General features: G+C 35.8%; 1 protein-coding gene across 4 annotated transcripts; it reads right to left on the bottom strand.

Moving 5' to 3' along the window:
• Positions 1 to 293: 293 nt before the first annotated feature.
• On the bottom strand, positions 294 to 19,019 carry DYNC2LI1 (dynein cytoplasmic 2 light intermediate chain 1). Of its 4 annotated transcripts, XM_021526447.2 has the most exons (14): positions 18,933 to 19,019; positions 18,023 to 18,146; positions 17,584 to 17,618; positions 17,139 to 17,208; positions 16,972 to 17,060; positions 14,698 to 14,884; positions 12,197 to 12,265; positions 10,800 to 10,877; positions 9,260 to 9,336; positions 8,838 to 8,908; positions 8,326 to 8,423; positions 7,066 to 7,158; positions 2,587 to 2,622; positions 294 to 875 (listed from the first exon to the last, which is right to left on the bottom strand). In XM_021526447.2, the coding sequence occupies exons 1-13, from the start codon at positions 18,944 to 18,946 to the stop codon at positions 2,587 to 2,589; spliced, it is 1,041 nt and encodes a 346-aa protein (XP_021382122.2). In that variant the 5' UTR covers positions 18,947 to 19,019; the 3' UTR covers positions 294 to 875. The 4 variants fall into 4 exon arrangements, with proteins under 4 accessions (XP_021382122.2, XP_077638034.1, XP_021382121.2 ...); XM_077781908.1 differs by lacking the exon at positions 2,587 to 2,622 and having other exon boundaries at positions 7,030 to 7,158; XM_021526446.2 differs by lacking the exon at positions 2,587 to 2,622.
• Between the last annotated feature and the right edge of the window lie 815 nt (positions 19,020 to 19,834).

Here is a 19,834-nt window from a genome sequence, read left to right as displayed (position 1 = left end):
TGTTTTGGGTATTCTCTGAACACTCAGTGCATCTCACACTAGTGAGGTGTGCATGGACAAAAACCCATTCCTGCTTTAGGCTGCATGTGAACCAGTAATAGTCTCAGCACTAACCAAGTATCTATCAAATTAATTAGACTGACTTCCTAGCATTTGAATATATGACAAAAACATCCATCTTCTAAACTGTGTGTGACATTATACATTGCAAGAAGTAAGTCCTGTATTGTATGATTCTGTGACAGAGAGAAAGCACACTTCTGAAATCAGGTCAATGAAGGTTTTAACTCCACTTTACTATGTCAGTTTGAGATTTATTTATTTATTTATTTATGCAAATATATCAAACAATTATGTAAGTAATTCTTAAGCTTTTGTTTTGAACTACAAAAAGATGCCTAGCACACTACACAATTTCGTGTTTTGGGTGTGAAAACTTCTTTATATTTAAATATATGCTTAGGGTAGAAGTATTCAAAAGTAAATCAAATAATGTGTTCTAACTTATAAATTAAGTTGAACTGACTAATGCCAGTCTGCATATACAAACCCATCTGAGAGCAATTTAAAATTCCTTTTTCCCCACTTTTTAAAACGGTTTGCCAGTGCCAAGATAAACTAATTTAGACTGAGTGAATAAACAGCTCCCTTTATAAAAATAACAACAGGGATGATTAATAAATACTAAATAAATACTTGGTAGTTTGATATTATATATTTTCAACTGCATCAGATGAAATTGTTAATGCAATGTAAAAATTATAAAAATAATTTTGTAAATGGTGTTAAACTGAAGACACAGCAGTTCATCAATCGGAGTCAAAATCCATTTCTTTCCAGGATTTAGAGGCATTTCTTTTGTATTGTTCAAGTTCCTAAAAAGAAACATAAATACGTATTAAGCTAATTTTGTCATTACTAAAAGTCTCCAGAAACTTGATGTATTTATTTGGCAAACGTATCTATGTACAAACACATTTCACTGCAGAGAAGGTATACTGTATTTCTCTGTTTAACAAAATTAACCTAAAAGTGCTATGAATTTTTGCCACATTTGCTGTCATGTAGGAAGCTACATTTTGCTGTACTTTAGATCAGTAGAGTACTACCAAGGTAGACAAGTGACCTCATCTCAGTCAAGTGGAGCACTGAAGCCTGTAAAAGGAGTTTCTAGCACCATTACAAACAAGTTTCCTCTGCTGAATTTTATATAGGGGTGTGTACTGTCAGGAGTAATTTCTAAAGATTTTATTCAGCAAAAAGTAATAATTTAGGAAGCATTATGATGACTTTTCATTTACTTCAGAGTAAGGCTTCCAGCAAATTTACAGGAAGATGATGCTTTTAAAAAGTTAGGTACTTTTAGACCTAACCCTGTACTGCTTGCAAGACAAAAATTCACCATATCTTACTTAGATCAGGAAAGAGGAGGACATAAACCAGTGCTTAGGATAAATGTAGCAAAGACCTTCAACAGTGGACATGTGTTTTACAATTGTTATTTTTATTTTAATAGAATGGACTTCAAAGAGTAAGAGAGATTCTGCTGTAGGCATGCAAGTATCAGTGTGACAAAATAACAGAAATCACACCTGGTAAATTTAACAGAAGTATTAACTATCAGTCCAGAGAACAGAGGGAAGAAGACTAAATTAAAGGGCAGAACAACAAGCAGTCATAATTTTAAGATTGTATGGAAGTAATAAATGGAATTTTCTCTCATAAAGTCACTTCAGCAGCTTTGCCAGAGGTGCAGAATTATCAGAAAGCACCCCAGCTGTATGAGCAGAGAGAAAATTTTTAGTCAGTGCACATTCTTCCTGATGCTTGTAGGAATCTAGTGGTAGGGTTAAGTAACTCCATGGGGGACTGACACAGAATATATTGTGTCATAAGCCAATAAGCTGCATTATTAGCTACAACTCCAGTTGAACTGTTCTGTGTCTAAGCTGGTCTTTATTCAGTATTTTCATTCCCTCCTTATTAATATATAAGTAATTATGATCTTGAAACATACTAACTGTTGGAAACTTGCCAGCAGTTAGGAATAAAAAAATACTGTGGTATTTTAAGGAGCACATGAAATCTGATTTTTGCTAAGTAATTTCATTTTAAAACTTTCTCAAAGGCTTCAGGAAAGGGTAAAATTAGATAGCCAAGTTTTATATAATGACAGTACCATCTGGGGGTCATGTCTACAGGTGTTGGTTAAATAATTACTCTTGCAGATTTATCCTCTGACTAAATTCTTTCAAGAAAGAGGCAGGTAATTTAGTAGAATTAATTTTGCTCACATTTAGCTAGCCTAGGAGTCAATTCAATATAAAGGCAATTCACAACAATACAAACATGCTAACTGTCAAACCACAGCATATATTAAAGTTGTATAGCTACTCCACTACATACAGAAGTACAGAACAAAATTATAAGTATTTATTTTGGACAGGTATCTAGGTAATGTTAAGATTTGAACAATAAGAAATGAAAAAAAAAAATAATTAAATGGGAGGATATTTAGAAAAAAACAATCTTTTAACTAATGTCAGTGATTCAGGAGGGGAAGTGTTGTCAGCAAAGTACACTTACCTAGTTTCTATGTAGAACAGAAAGTAAAATGCATCCCTGTAAATCAGAAATGTAATTCTTTCAAGCACTACTTAAGGGTCACTCCAGAGACCCTCTTGAAAAAGGCCCCTTCCTGCTTGTCAAGTTCTATACTGCAAACATGAGCAGGATTCTAGAATAGACTGATGATTCAATCAGCTAAAATATCATCTCTCCAAAGAAAAGAAGATCCTACAAAAGAATGTATCTCAAAGTACACCAAAATTTTCATGCTAGCATTATGCTACACTTGTTTTGTGGGTGCAAGTATAGGGGACAGAGGTCAGATATACAAAGAAAAAATAATTGCAATTTAAATATGCTTTCAGTGTGATCTGAATGCTTTAAACATAAATAGTGCTAGCAACTTATCACACATGTCTCAACATTGGCATAAAGTGGGCTTAATTTTTTTTTTCTAAATCTTAATGCTTCTGTACTTCTATGTTTCTGTAAATTCTTCATCTGTCAAATGGGGAAGATCACACCTAATCTCATAAAGAGATTGGGAAGAAAGACTTAACTGATGTTTGTGAGGCACTCAGATAAGATAACATTACCACACACTCTCAGAGAAAAAAAAAATTAATACTTTTGTGTTCATTGAAGTGTCTGAATGGCAGGTTGAAAAATAAGGTACATAAAGAATAATGATGATGAAAAGAAATACTGAACAATTGAATTGAACATCAGCAAAATAGTATATGATCATGTAATTAAAGACAATACTACAATGTCTACAAACAAGAAGGAAAAATTAAGATTGCAGGAAAAGCCTTAATTGTTGCATTTCCTCTGTTCTGAGTGACTGATAGGGCTTCAGCTTTCCTTCTCATGCAGTTTCTTACTGGAAGTGCCCTCAATCTGTAACATGGTGAAAGCAACCAAGTACTGAAACACTAATTCAAAGTCTTAAGGACAAAAACTTTAGTAGAAAATTTAGTTACAGTGCTCTAATAATGCACTTTAATTTGCTTTAAAAATGAAATCTTTTTTACCCATTTGGACATGCTTTCATGTGAAAACAAGAAAGCTTGTTCTTAGCAGCTAAGTAAATATCCTAAATGACTTTTTCTCTTATGAAGACTAGCACATGTCCTCCTGTGGAGAAAATGAAAGGTAGTACTGCTCTGTTACGCAGGTTAAGGTAAGGACCTATTATATTTCTCTGCCCAGTAACACTGGTGTGACCAAGGGTTCATGGCACAGTATGAAATCTTCTGTTTTGTGGAATGTGACTGAAATGGTCTCCTGAAGTTCAGCAATATGATTATGCCAGCAAAGTATGCTGAAAAAATACAGCTCTCAGTCTGTTGGCCAGCATAGTCCCTATGTCAGCTGCACATCTGACACGGAGGTGACATTTGGTTGTGAGTTGATTAGGTTGCTGCAATTTTAGGGAAAATGCAACTATTCTTTCTTGTGAGATGTAGAATCTTCTTGTGTTTATGACTTTTTAAAAAAAGTCTTAAATTACATCTCTGTTTGTTAAGATCTGCTTCCACAACTTGTTAGCTGACACCAAATGGCACCAGGCATCCACTTCATGGCACGAGGCTTCAGCTAGAACTGGCACCAATCCCTGAAGTAATAGCTCTGTGTAACAAGGAGCAGTCACTGTGAACTTTAGCACTGCATGATTTCTGAAGCACATGAGTAGGAGGCTCTCCAGATCACTGAACTCGAGGTTGAGCTTTATCTATTGCATCAATGAATGAAGCTGCAGTCTCAGGTCCAGATCAAATGGTCCAAGCACCTATTTTGAGTATTAGCAGTGAAGGCATAGCAGGAAACAAAGAAAAACCTTCAAAAAGACACCTTAGAGTACTTGTATCTGTGGCAGAAAGCATTTCTAAAGGAAAGAGAACAGACATTCACACGTGCCAGGCTCTCACTGCCACAAACATTTAGAAGGAACTAAGGAAGACTTTCATGCTCCCCATAGGTGCTCAGTGATCAGAAATATTATTTAAAAATATCTCACTGCTAGTTAATAATTAATTATTAACCTGCTAGTTAATAATTTCATTAGAGATATAAATTTCAGAAGGGTCCCTGATGCTGTATTCTCTCTTAGAGGTTAACTACAGGGAATGAAAAGCAGTAAACAATTCCAACAGCACTATTTGATATAAACCTGTGCTATGTATGTCTGTGGGGCAAGAATTTTGTAGGAATTTCTGTAGGAAAAGAATTCTGAAAAGACATAGTTGGGAGAGATGTACTCCATCTTGAAGAAAGGCACAGTGAGGAAAAGACAACCTCAGAGAGCTTTCCAGAGCAAAAATCTTTAGAGAGAAAGTGGTACATTTCATAGTTAACTCTGAAAATATTAAGGAGGCAAAATAATCTAGTCTAAAAGAAAACAGTTATGTCAGAATGCTGATGAGGTGGACACTAAACTTCTACAGCCAAACAGCATCTCAGATAAATGCTGGCTAACAGCACCTCAGAGTCAGCCAGGGACTTTCTTGACTTTTTTAAACTGTTTTCTTATTTTATACTCAAGAATTAGAATACAATCTTTTTACTCTGATAGGATGCAGGCAAATCCTTCAATCAGAATGACAAAGGTGGAAATTATTTATTTAAACTCTGTATTGCCACAATTATCTCTAAATTTGTTACAGTATTATTGAGCAGTCCTGATGAGGAGTGAGTCAGTCAGGTATTGCTGATTATTCTATCAGATGCAGTGACAGGGGTTGTGTTTTGCTTCCCTTGCTGGTTTTGTGCTGCTTTTCTTGTGAAGCTTATCTTTGAGATAAATAAGCAAATAGGCTATCATCTGTAGTCCAAAGTAACATTAATTAACCAAAAGTAACCGAGAAAAATGATAACATGAAAACACTCACTGTCATCACATTATACTTTTAATTTTTCATTAGTCCCATGATTTCATTAGCATATTTTGCATATTTTGCAAATTAGCAACGTTGCATATTGACCATCTTTAATATACTGGTCCTCCTATGCAACATGAGGTACCATGAGATTATAAAGAATGTCAGACACATGATGAATTTAAAAAGTGGCTTTAAAAACACGATTTTTGTGCTGCTTTCCATTGAACTGGAAAACTGAAGGACACTTCAAGAAACACTGCAACTAGAGAGTTCTTTTCTTTCAGATATATATTTTTAGCTTGGTGTAATTCAAATTCTTAGTATAAAACATTTTAATAATGTGCAAATAATCTTGTAAAAATTAAACTTTGTGATAAAAACTTAGGAAATAACTGCAGATAACAAAAGTAATTTTCTCTTTAATGCTCAAATTACTTGTAGTAGTCCAACAAAAAGAAGCTATAATGGTTTGCAATGCCCTTGAACAGATTAAGATTCTAAAAGCCTGTCTCTTTTGTTTAAAACCAGAAAATTAATAATTTCCTGTATGATTTAATCAATACATTCCAGTATCTTCTTTTGCAACACATTATTATGTAAAAATAACAAAACTAGTACACCATATAGTTATTTTGAGATACGTAGCTATACTGAATATGTTTGTATTATAAATTCCAAAAGCAGGGTGCTTTACAGATTTTAATGATTTCTAAGACTGCTCTTGATGTGACAGAAATCCAGAACTGATACCTACATTAACAGGATATTGCAGGTAATGTGCAGGTTCAAAGGCTGTAGGGGATTTTTGAAATTGCTTTATTCTTTGGATAAATCTTGGTTTGATTTTAACAGACCCATACCTATGAACATACTGATGAAAACTGTTATATACAATACTGCTACTCAGCTGATATTACATACTGTTAGCTATAAGCCAAGCATTTAACTTTCACCTAGTCTGCTGAAAAATTTTTCTATAAAATTAATTTCCCACTAATCTAGAGAAAGCAGAAGCACTTCAATATTTATAAGAAAAAATAGAAGACCCTTTCCCCACTAAAGGTCTTTCCTGGAATTCAAGGGTTAAACCACATGTCATCACTCTGTAGAACAATTCCATTCACTCTTATTTAAGACAAAATGTCTGTAGCATGCAAATTCAAGTTAGAAATGTTATCATCTGAGCCCCTTTCCAGTTCAAATAAGTTTTGAAGTAAGCAGAAGTAAACAGTCCCCACCACAGACCTTGATACTGCTTCCTACAATTTCTTTAGTCAACACTCAAATGAGACTACAGAGCGAAGAAATGAGGAAATGACTGTCAAGAAAGCTTCAAAGTTTATTTTAGTGAGTTAATTTTAGAGTAAAATTTCAGGAAAAATATCAAATTATTAGTTTCTAAAGAAACTCAGAGCCAAAACTTCAAGATCTAACAATGATCTACTGGTTTAGTATCTTAACAATGGGAAAAAAAAATCTCACAACTAAGCTGAAATCTAAACTTGAAATTATTTAAGGGCAAAAAGGGGAGGTAAGAGTATATACTATTAGTTCAGCAGTGCTGGTGGTTCTGGAATACCTGACTGTGAACAGCATTTGGAGAATTACCACACACCTGGTTTTTCTGAGCTCTCATGACATCAACTTCATACTCAGCATATTGACTATCCTGTGCGGGGTCCTTGGTATCTTGTAAATCACAGAAACTCTAAAAGGAGAAAAGACAAAACCCCAAATGATAGAATTTATCTTCTTTTAATAAGAAAAAGCCACACTATAGAAATTAAAGTATTTCCTTTTAATACAAATATATTAAAAGTTTGCATTTATGGAACAATTTTGTGCTACAGGAAACAGATTAGTTAAAAAAAAACCTGTCAGTAAAATGAAGAAATAAGAGTGCAGCTAGATTCTAAAGGGCAGAAAATATTCTTATCTGGTGGTTGGTTATTACTCTTGAGCATCAAAATGAAAATATCCTTTCTGTTCCATGACGTTAGGGCACACCTGAGGTTGTCCTTGCTGAACTATTTAATACTCATGACTAGAATTCAGTTCTGGTTATCAGAACTATTACTTCAATAGCTGAGAAACTGATTGCTATCTTTGCCAAATATCTGCATTTTCATTTCCTAGCTTTGAGTGAACTATAACTTGAATTCCAAAGACAAATACACTAATAGTAAGAAAAACTATCAAGTGAGAAGGGTTGTTTTTAAACGTTGTCCTGCACAATTCTCCTCAATCATATCAAATGGAAAGTAGCAAGAAGGCAATAATATCAGTAATGGAATAAAATAAAACAGAATTTCTACTTCTTAGGTGAGGCAATGGAAAAAGAAGTTTACAATGCATAAAAAATAGTTTCTAAGTTTAAAGCCTGTTGTGGAACCAAATCAGGAGACTGTGAATCTATTTGGCAATTGTTTAAATCTTTAATTAGACTGATACACTGATGAACAGCCATAAAGCTTGCAAGATGAGAAGTGTATTCATTTCTCCATCTGTTTCAGGGGAAGTTCAGGGGGCACTTGGAAGGGTGGGTGCAGGAGGAAAACTTGTTTATTTTGTTTTTAAGGGTTATGAGGAAAGCTAACATGAAAAATAGCATTTCTGTATAGTTTCTGAGAAGTTTAGTCTTTATCATGTTGGGGCATTTTACACTGAGAACACCTTTCATAATTTCTAAATGTAGGAAGGTGACTGAAGATGTAGTAGCACTACTACATCCAAGCCTTTATCTTTTAAAAATGTATTAAAGAGAATTGCTAAGTGAGACGGAAATTCCAGTCAGTGGACTTGAAAGACAAAAAGAAGGGATATTGCTGCTGTTCTGTAAGAAAAGCAGCTGTATGCATGGGATATATATCCCTACCTTGGGAGGAAATGTTTTCTCAAATACTTTTTTCCATAGTTCCAAAGGTGTGTTGGCACGCAGCTTTCCAAGATCACTGTCAGAGGCAGGTGGTGGTCCTGAGGATCACAGCACACATAAGACAAGTGTGTTGTCATAACAGCATAAATCACAGAATAATTTTGCATAATGAAACATCATCTAATTTAGTATTTAACCTTCTTCACTGACAAGCTGCAACAAGTTTGAAAAAAACATTGATCTCCTACCATGAAATGGGTTGTTTTCTATATTTTATTTTCTTTCAGATCTAAGCTTATTGGTACTTTACTCTTTTACAGTCCAGAGACCTTATTAAACTACTTAACAAACCTGCATAAATAATCCTCAGTAATATGCTAAATCACAATTTTAAAATCTGTAAGCTATTTCCTTCATGATACTGATGTGCTGTAATTTATCTATTTGCCTAAAATGTTTTTCTTGTTTTCAAAAGAATTAAGCAACAAACAATGAACAGGAAATGTTCTAACCTATTTGGCTCATGGAATCCAGGCCTGCTGGTATAAAGAGAGGTTTGCTGGGATCCACTGATACAGACTTGCTAAACAGAAAAAAAAGAAAATGTATCAAGTGAGCATTTAGCAATCAACAAAAAACAACACTATTCTAACCAAGACTGGAGTCTTACTGGGGTTTGGATATAAATACATGTAAATAAAATAGTACTCAATTCCAGTGGTAACCACATTTTTCATTCATTGTTTTGAGAATCAAAACTAAGGAGTTGTCACTATCCTTAGCAGAGATAGGCAGCTGAGTCACAGGAGTCCAAGTCCATGAATAAAAATCTTTCAGAGATAATATTTAAGAAAAAAAAAATATGATTAAAATATTTTTAATATGCAATTTTAGGCTCTGAGCATGACATTTAATAGTTGAACAATAAAATTACCTTTTATCGTAGCCAAATGCCAAGTGATTAATAAGAGCACGGGCTTTCAGCAGGAGAGCCTCAGATTTACTGGTAAACTAAATTAATCAGAAAACAGTATTAGAAACTTCCATCATAGGTATATTGCATTTTGCCATCTACAAAGAGGATAGAGCTTTTCTAATTAATACCTGACCCAAATAAATTTGGTATATGTTCACTGAATTGACTAGAATAAAAAGCTCACATTCCCTTTCAAAAACATGAATATATTTGTTACTGAATATATAGATCAAGAAAGGTAAAAAAGAATAAATAAAGATTAATTTTTTAAATACTGATTCAAAACTTTTTCAAATATGCACATTATGAGACACAAATCTTTTCCCCAAGACTAATGAGTTAAGATTTTAAATTACATTGAATATTATCCAGAATACCATAAACATTGAGAAATGTAATCAGTAACTATATAATTGCCATAAGAACAGCTTCAATGTGGCAGAAAGGTACAGATTTATCAGAAAGCAGTTCTCAGAATATATTCTCAAACAACATGCTTCTTCATATCTAAGGGCTTTTGTATCCTAACAGATTCATGTCTTTGAGAAAGAAGTCAATCCCTGCTGTGGGAAATTAGGTTTCTGCCTCTCATTTCAATGACAATCAGGCTTTAGCAACAAGATACTTATATTCTAATTTTTAATTACAATAATGCTTAAATACTAAAAAAAACCCAACCAAGATGTTTGTACTCTCACTTAACAAAAGACAAATTCATGTGTCAGAGTGAAAAAGCTTTACATGGATGCAAAAGGACATGCTAGGATTATAACTATTCAAAGTAAACATAAGCTGTTTTGATAACCACTAAGCTACTATTAAATATTATTTATTCCATAAATGATGATTGACACAATTAGACCTGATGCACAGTGAGCCCAAGATGCAGCAGTTTTGGACTGTGAATCTCAGCATGCATGTTTCTGTCTTTACTCAGAGAATTATCTGACAAACTAAAATAAATACTTCATTGTCCTCATGTTGGCATCTTTCTACTCACTTTTGTAAGGAAGCTCCTGTCCTTCTTCATCACCCTAAGTGTAGTAATCTGGTCTACTATGAAAATGAGCCATGATTTTAAATCTACGAAAGCTTGGTCACTTGATGTAAGTTCATGCTTCTACCAAAAGGGCCAGTTCTCTAATTCAATTTAAGGTAATCACTTTTGCCCATTCTCCTTTCTTGTACAAAAAAAAAAAAAAAAAAAGCCAAAGATGCAGTAAACTTAATGCAGGAACTAAGTTGGCTTACAAGTAACTATTTTCATTCAGTGTTTGTTGACACTGGGAATTGTGTAGTTTGTTCACAAGGCATGTCCATCCATCCCCTGCCAGTACAGTGACTTATTCAACAGATAGCCTCATGATGAAAGCTACTGTAAACCAATGAAATCCCATTTTCTCTAGGAGTTTTATAGTACTATTTTTTAAAAATATTGTTTTGTAACAGAAATATTGTTCATCTTCTCTGTTCTTAAATAGAAAGTGAATATACACACCACTAATGATGCTCCATAATAATGTGAAACAAATCGAAGTGTCTTGCTTATTATTTTCCTCATTTCAGAGTCAAACTCCTGAAAAAGTTGATAGTGGAACATAGATGTAAGAAAAAACCCCAAAATACTACAGTTAAATTTTTTCTTTTTTTATATAAACTGCAGTGCACTTAAGCTACAATATATAAGGCTTTCAGCTGTCAGCATAATTATATCTTAAGACAGAATCAGTAACAGCCTACTCTAAAAAGAAATGTCACAATTTCTCTTTGTTTCTTTTTTACAGATGAAGCCTAATTCAGGCAATATGTTAGTCCAGGAAAAGTTTTTAAATTGAGAAGGCACATTTAATTCTCAATTTATTTGTTTGGTATTGTTTTAAATTTTTACCAGTAGAAATGCTGCTTACAAGAAGATTTTTTTTTTCTTTTTGTGAAAATATTTAAGTAAATCTTTGGGTATATGCTGTCTAAATTCTAATATCGGCAAGATTTGCAAGGTACATCAAAATACCTTTTTATCCATGTCTCTTTCATCTAAGATCATAGAGATGACATTCCCTGGATGAAATGGGTAAAAATTTGGTCCCAGTGATGTATGCAGGACTCAATGCATAGACCCCCAAAGGAACCAGGATGGCATTTTGTCCTTATTACATGAGAGACATTTAAGGGGGTTGTGGCTCAGCACAAAGCTTCGGTATGAGAAAGCAAGTCCCTTATTAATAAAGAATTCAGTAACTCAGAGTCAGCCAGGTATCAAGTGTAGCCATCCAGAGAAGCACAGGCTGCTAGCACAACTGCTAGAAATCAAACATACTGTCCTAGTTTCTCATGATCAAGTGCAGTGAGTATGCGTTTGTTGGGGATTTTTATGTCCTGGGAGAGAATCCAGCAGTACTATGACATTTCTTTCCTCCCTTCCATAAAAGATGCAATTCCTCACTTGTCTCTAGAAACTTAGGAAGTACTTTTAAAGAAGTTCCAAACTGAAGCTGCCACAACTACCAAAAAAATCTGATCAGTTGACTTGAGATACACCCCTCTTTCACTGCCATAAACTTACAGCTGCTGTCACAAGGGATATGTGGAGTTCGATTTATTGCATTATAAAAAGAAATGATGTTTTGCTTCTCTTTTTGGCCTGCAGCAACTTGTGTCTCAACATTTTCTATGTACATCTCAAAAAATCTTCAGTTTTGGGGTGTTTTGTGAAGGAATGGCAGTAGGCCTTCCTTAATGCTGTTGAATGGAAAGATTTTTTTTTTTTTTTGTGGTAGAAGACTGGCCGTCCACCCTTTAGTTCAAAAGATTACTATTATATTAGTGAAATTTTAGTATATAGAATATTTACTGGGAATAATTTAATTATTAAAAAGGTACTTAAGTATTACTTACATGAAAAATATCGTATTTGCTTCCAATTATCACCAAGGGTATTGGAAAAGGGTCAACTAATGCACTGTCCTGTTAAAAAGATACAGGACAATTAAACTCTGTAAACAAACTGTAGAAGATTGCAACTGTTAAAGCAACTGAAAGAGGTTAAAATAAATTCACAGAAGACAAGGTTTTCCAAACCTTAAAACAGAGGAATCAACTTTATGCAACATCCATATTATATTCTACCATTTTCCCATTTTCTTCATAAATGGCCAGGAACTAATCTCTCTGAGCAGGTAGAACACTTACTGGAATAAAAGGGCTTTTACACTGTATATTACATTATTAGATGGGAAAGGAAGAGAGGAAAAACCTCATGTACTGATAGAACACCTGCCTGGCTGGATTAGTCAAACTGGCTTTTTGACATTCACCTTCTTTGGATAAAATCAAAAAGAACGCAGACAAAATTTCAAAAAAATAAATTGAATTATTTGCTTGTGTCACACATTTTTCCTCCCCACATTATGTTTTCCAAACACTTAAACAATATTTAATGTGAATTTCAAAGGTTTGATATCAGCACAAAGAGAAAACGTCATCCAATGATCTTGAAAATGTGAATCAGTATCAATGGAGGAAAACAGGTCTGAGAGTGCAGACTTATGTGCTAAATAGCTAATGTGGGATAAAAATTTTAATAAGTGAATTTCAAGAATTCTCAGGTGATCTGGAAGGATTTGCTGTAGTCCATATGAAATGAGATAATCCCCTCATGTGTTCAAGAAATTATTTATTCAAGCTGCTTTGGCTGCAGCAGTGAAAGAAAGATGTGTTGTAGCAGAGGTTGGTCCAACTGCTCCCTCCTAACCCCAGGTATTTCAGACAGGTTAAATGACAGAATGTTGACAGAAAGCTGCACATACTGAAAATCCTCTGCTTGGAAAGGAGAAATAATGGCTTAACTCATACACTGTCAAAGAAAAAGCTTTAAGAAAAACTATCGCAACTTAAAGAGTATATAGAATATAAAACTGAAAAAAATAGCTTTCATTTCACAACTAAGAGAAAAATTTTGGATAACATCAAAAACCTCAAAACTAGTATATTGAACCCTATTCATGTTTTGACTGTGGAATTTATTTTTGACCACAGAGTACTTAAGATGCATTCAGCCTTTTTAAACAGGATCTGCAATTGATATTTTTTATCATCAGAGAAAATAATTCTTTAGCCAGGCTGATGGAATATATCTTAATCCTTTGAAATATATGTATTTAATTGATTCCTGTTTATGATAAAAATATGTTTAGCTATTAAAAGACACATAAAGATCACTATAAACTGTCATTCAATTTGACTATAAAAGATAGTACTTTCTTCTAATAAATTGATAAAATTTTTCTTTGAACAATGACAAAACTAAGAAGAGAACCAAGGAGAAATATAATATTTGCATTTTGATGTCTTTGATAATGGAAGCTAAATTTTAGTTCAGAAGGTACAACTGTGTTTCTTACAGTGCAAGAATAACAAGTTTTCTTAACAAATAATAACATAATTATTTTTCTTTATTGCAGTAAGCTTGCAATTTTCTGATATGTAAACCCCTATATGAAACTACACACTGTGGTCATAATTTATTGCCAAATGTGCAGGTAGGTGTTATTTTTTTGTGAATTACCTTCTCTAAAAGTAAAAACCAAAATAATCCCAGTATCAAACCCCATATGCCAAATCTATGGAGTGCTGCTTATGTTGCTTTCTTATATATTTTGAGTTACTTTTAAATTTCTGAGCTCTACAAGCACTTGCTGTATTGAAGTATTTTATAGAAGTTACATTAACTAGACTTACATGCCACGTCTTTGAATTGTTGAATACTTATTTATGCATTATATACACACAACATTTGCAGAGGTTTAACGCACAATGACTTTTCATTTCTATTGCGCATAATCTAGTTTAGCTTTTCCAGAGATTTAGTTAGCAATTATGTTTAAAGGACTGATGTTAACATTTCTGAAACTTTATAATTTAATTAGTTGTCAGATTATCAAAAGGCATTGAGTTTGTGATAGACATTTAAATAAATGCAAAGTATATAGTCATGTTGATGGCTGTTATAACTATATTCTTTGCTTAAATTTGTACCTTCAGCTAGTCTCTTGCTAGATGACTTTTGTACATTCTAGTTTTCATCTTCATTTTAAAAAGATGAGGGGGAAAAAAAGCAAACTGCTACTCTAAAACTATTTCTTTTGATTGGTGTAACATGCCATAACAATCACATTAGATATCTAACAAAAAGATATAAGAAACCTTCTTTCCTTGTTTCTGCTCTTATTGAATTTTTATTAAATTGCTATAATTTTCCAGTGAACAGGTTCATCTACATCAAATGGATTTTCAGTCATGCATAAAAATCTAAAAGAGTTGTTTATGATTTTCTAAAGCATTATCTTTAACTGTATAAAGGCCTGTGACATCTGGAGAAAATATTAGAAGTAACTTACAGGGTGATCCCTCTGTAGATCGTTCCACATTCTCTGTTTAATTTCATCAGCTACTTCAGGGTTTGTCTTTTCTAGTTTGGTTAAAATTTTATTCACTTGGTTCCTGGTGACCTGCAGAAGGTTCTCCATAGTAGTCCAGAGTTCATTAGGTTTGGAGAGATCCAATACCAGAACTACAGCAAATGATCTATTAAATAGACATTATCTGGTCACATATTTAGCACATGAGGCAATCAGCATTTTCATACAAAACCAAACCTGTAGTGCAAATGTGTCCATCTATTTGCTAAGAGAGAATTAAATGTGACAGCAAAGCAAGATGGCTTTTAGGGATATTCTGCACTCTGAAGAAACCTTTCCCTTGTCTCTTGTTCGGAACAATTAGTTTGGCAACTTTCAATCAAGCATTCTTTTTTGGGTACTATCTTCAAACAGTAAAATATGCAAATATCCTCAGCCCTGTAGTTCCTTCCTATATGACTGAGGATTTCTGCTGTTATGTATCCCTGCCATCTTATAAGTTTACAACCCCAGACCAAGCAATGTTAACCAATGGCTAGGATCTTTCCTAACTATTACCTATATTCCCTGTATACCTGGGAAAGTTCCCTACTTTCATGATTCTTTTCTAGTATGAAATGAAGAAAACCTGGTAAGGACAATATTCTGTGTCATGGACTGTGACAGTTTGTTGGAACCTTGAATGGATGCCTAAGAAAAGTCTTCTGAAAGATAAAAGAGTACTTATGACATCCTTAGCTACTACCAGACTTTTAAAGGTGAATTGATGATGAGAAATGTTTTAAATCTGAAGTCTTCTCTTTCTAAAACCCTGCCTCCCAAAACACCAGCTGCATTTAAGTGCAACTGTAAAGATCATTGTAAATGCAGTAATCTGAATGGATGCCATCATTCTATCTCGTTCTAGCCTGACTTGAAAAAGGTAATTCCAGACCAGAGTGGTATTACAAAAGCTACGAAATTGAACAGTGTTCAATTTAATTTTAAAATGCTGTGGGGAGGAAAAATCTAGTGAAAAGTCTCTTGATGAAACTAGATATAGTTTATGGAACTTTTAAATAAGCAAATTGCTTGAGTACAATGATGAGAAAACCAGCAAAATGCACTTATATTTTTGGAAACAGTAGAATTTTTACTGGCATGTTAAAATATTGCTTTGTGAACAGAAGTGAATTGTTCTTACAGAACATGGCTATCCCAGCAAACAGTCTTAAGATTATCCACATCAGAAAATCCCTAATCAGTCAGAAAGGAAGAAAAGACTGATGGAAATAGAGCTCAATTAATTTAGTCAAGGGGTGAAAAATTATACTTAATTTTTTTCTCTCCCAAGCTCTTCTGGAGACAAAGAGCTTCACATGCCATAAATGTTTTATTTTTATTCCCTCAGTCTCTCAACAAATAATGACATTATCTCAGTAGTCAAAACAGAAGCAAATATACCTGATAAAAATGATATCCCTCCTTTTTCTTCCCCACAGAAGTTAAAGCTCAATACCAATGAAATTAAGCAATACATCATAATACAAAACTTATATTTTGATCCTTTTCTCCCCTTTCAACTCCCATCTGCCTTAACAAAGAAACTTTAAAAAGCACCCCCTATCACCTTGTCATTTCTTCATGCAATTTTTCTTCTATTCCTTTTTCTTATGCTATTCATTACTTTAATGGATTTTTCTCACTACATTCTCTTAATTGTATCAAAATTTCTGTTTCCTTTTGTTTTCAAATAATGTCAGTAGCTCTGGTTCCTTCTGTACATGTCATCTCTCTGTTGGGAAATTACTTTCTTGTTAAAAGGTAATTTTCCAAAAATCCAGAGACATTTTTTGTCACCATTTTTTGCCTTGTTTTTCACCCTGAAATATCAGTCACAAAAAGAGCATCTATGTGTGCACACAGAAGTAGGAAGCAAGATTTTATTTTTCATGTGTCCCCAAGTCTGTTTTTTTGCTCTTCACTAAGCATAAAGATATTATGTCTTATCTTTTTCTGTATTTCTTGTTCTAGCTACTTAAGGCCAATCTACTTCCTCCATGTTTCGGTGAGATTACTTAGAACTTATTTAGGAGAGAAGCATGAAAAGGAAGACCAAAGCAAAGCATCATGATATTACAGTGATTCTTAGCAAAACTCTGTAATTGCTCTTAACACTTTGAAAGAGGTTTCAGAAAAAATTAAAGGTCTAGAGATTACTAATGTTTGAAGGAAAGCTCAAATTAACTCTGGAACTGTAATATTTACACTTACCTTATGTTGTAGCTAGTGATTGGTATTCGAATGAGTTCCACTAATGAGGTTCCACCACCTAATTCCCAAAAGTGAGCTACATCTTTAGGCTGCAAAAGAATTTCTTTATGTTATTTTTAGGTGTGTGCATCTATATAAAGATATGGTAAATTATACTTTATACTTACTGCATTGTGTCTCCTTGCCCTTCTTCCAAAAGTATATTCCAAGGCTAATGTTGGCTTTGGAGACTCTTCCCTAAAGGAAAAGTAACTGAATTTTGTCAGGATCTTCTAAAGAAAGAAACTTAATTCTATGGTTACTAAATTGTATTTATCAGTCAAAATTTGGCTCAGAGACAGCAGTAGAGAGAGGACAATTTTAGACAGGAGGTGTCAGGTACTGAAGACAGGAGAAGAAGCAGCATCAGCCCAAAGAAATTATTCATTTCAGCTAACACAGGAGAAGGACTGAAAGGGTCACCTTAGAGGTTATAATGACAGGAAATAAGTTCATTCCTAAGTGGTCAACCAGTCACAAAACACATCTGCATACATGTATTATGAATTATCATACAATATGACTGTTTTTTAATCTACAGCTGAAAACTGCTTTATAATATTTAACACATACCTCTCAAGGCATCTCAGTATGATAGTGGTCTTTCCCTAGAAATTAAAAACAAAGAGAACTCTACTGTACCGCCTTTAAAGCATAAAGTTGTATCGTAAGTCAAATTCATTCAATATTCCAATAATAAAGTACCAGAAAGCTGGAAATGAATGTAACTGTTTGCAGCCTTATAGTGGAAACTCAAGTCCAGTTTTCAATCAGAATCAAATCTATCAAACTCTATCATTATTATAAATATAAACAAATAGACATGACAAATATAGTAATAGGAACACTGTACTTAAAACAGACATTAGTAATCAATTAGACCTCTGTAGAATGAGACCATGAGCTATTATGTCTTTTAAATTAAGTGAACCTTAACATCTGAAAAGATGAGATGTTTTCCCTGACACAAATTATGTTTAAAAAGTGTAGAATTGTACAGTATTTAGATTACCCCATTTTTGTTTCCCATAAATAATACTGATTTTTCCCAAACTTCCCCTGGCTTGACATCATCATCATCATCAGGATTTTCTCTCTTCTCCACTTCAGCTATAGCAAGGTCCCATAAAGTATCACTAGTTGGAAGAAAACAAAGTAAGAGAAAAATTAGAGAAAAGACACACCTTAGGTCCTAATTCCTGAAAACATCTAAATTAAGGTTATTGTGGTGTAGATTATTATTATTTCACATCACCCGCTCTCTGCTTGTCGAAGTACTAACTAAACCAGCTGAAGTGACATTCCACCATAACCCCATCAGCCACTTGTGGCACACACTTAGCACGTACCAGCTGTACTGCGGGAGGACTTTTTGGACAAAATTAGATTAGAAAAAACCCCTGAGATCATCTAGCCAACGTGTGACCGAACACCACCAAGTCCAGTGGCGACTGAGTGGCACGTCAAGGCTTTCCTTAGAACACCTCCAGGGACGGTCACTGCACCTCTTCCCCGGGCAGCCCGCGGCGGTGCAGAGACACCTTTAAAAGGTTCTGTGGCGCGATAAGCAAACCCGTTCCTGCGTGTTCCCGCAGCAGCAGGCTGGCAGCCTCTGGAGCCGGGCACGGCTCGGAGGGCTCGGCAGAGCTCCGGCGCTGCGCTCGGTGTGCCGGGCTGCTGCGAGGGCTCCCCGCGCTCAGGAGCACCCGCGCTCACCTGCACGCCCCGTTTTTGTGGGGTCCCTTACAGAAACAACCGGACAAGGGCCGCTTTAGTTAGAGGCCGGAACGGCCCGTTTTAAGCGTGCCTTCCCTCCCTAGCTCCCTTCCTCCCTCTTCCAGGCTGCTCTCCCCGGCCGCCGCCCCTTCCCCCAGGGCAGCGGGCGCGCTCCGCCGTCTCCAGCCCGCGCAGGGCTCCGGTACCTGGCCTTGGGCATCGCTGCGCGGGGCGCGGGCCCGGCGGCCCGTGGCCATGGGCACGGCGCGGGGCACGCCGGGAGCTGTAGTTCCGCGGGGCCCAGCCCGCCCTCAGCGGCATGGCCGTGCGGCCGTGCCAGCCGGGTCTGGCCCGGTCTGGCCCGGTCTCCTTCCCCGGGGGCCGCGGCCACCGCTGTGCTCAGGGCTCCCACGCCTCGGTACCGGTGTGAGTGTGAGGGCGCTCGGGGCATCTCAGCTGTAGCCGCTCTTGTGAGGGCACAAAATACTCCAGCCGTGCAGGAAGCCGGGGATAATAAACGGCACCTCCGGGAGTCTTATTTGACCTCGGCCTTAAGCGCTGGCCGCTGATAAACTCCAGGTCCCTCAGTGAGCTTTGTTACCAGTGCGGGGAGTGAAGCGAGGCCTGAGTAGTTCCCGCCCCCTGTGAAATGCTGTGTAAAACACAGTAAGTGTAGTTACTTTACAAAAATTATTGTGTAATTATTTTATTCTCCAGCGGAGGGCAACGAGGGTGGGTGAGGGACTGGAGCATCTCTCAGGAGGAAAGGCTGAGGGAGCTGGGCCTGTCCAGCTTTGAGGAGATGCAACTGAGAGGGAACATCACCAGCGTCTGTCAGTGCCTGAAGGGAGGTGTCAGAGGATGGAGCCAGGCTCTGCTCAGCGGTGCTGAGCAAAAGCACAAGAGGCAGTGGGCAGAAACTGATGCACAGAAATTTCCACCTGAACATGAGGAAGAGCTTTGCTGTGCAGGTGATGTAGCACTGGAACTGATTGTGCAGTGAGGCTGTGGAGTCTCCCTCACTGGAAATATTCAGGAACCATCTGCACACAATCCTCTGCCGTGGGCTCTGGGATTAACCCTGCTGGAGCAGGGAGGTTGGACCAGA

Source organism: Lonchura striata, chromosome 3 (assembly GCF_046129695.1).
Source record: "Lonchura striata isolate bLonStr1 chromosome 3, bLonStr1.mat, whole genome shotgun sequence".
NCBI classification, from domain to species: Eukaryota; Metazoa; Chordata; class Aves; order Passeriformes; family Estrildidae; genus Lonchura; species Lonchura striata.
The sequence above is the reverse complement of the archived record's forward strand: the minus strand, read 5'-3'. Positions and strand labels throughout refer to the sequence as shown.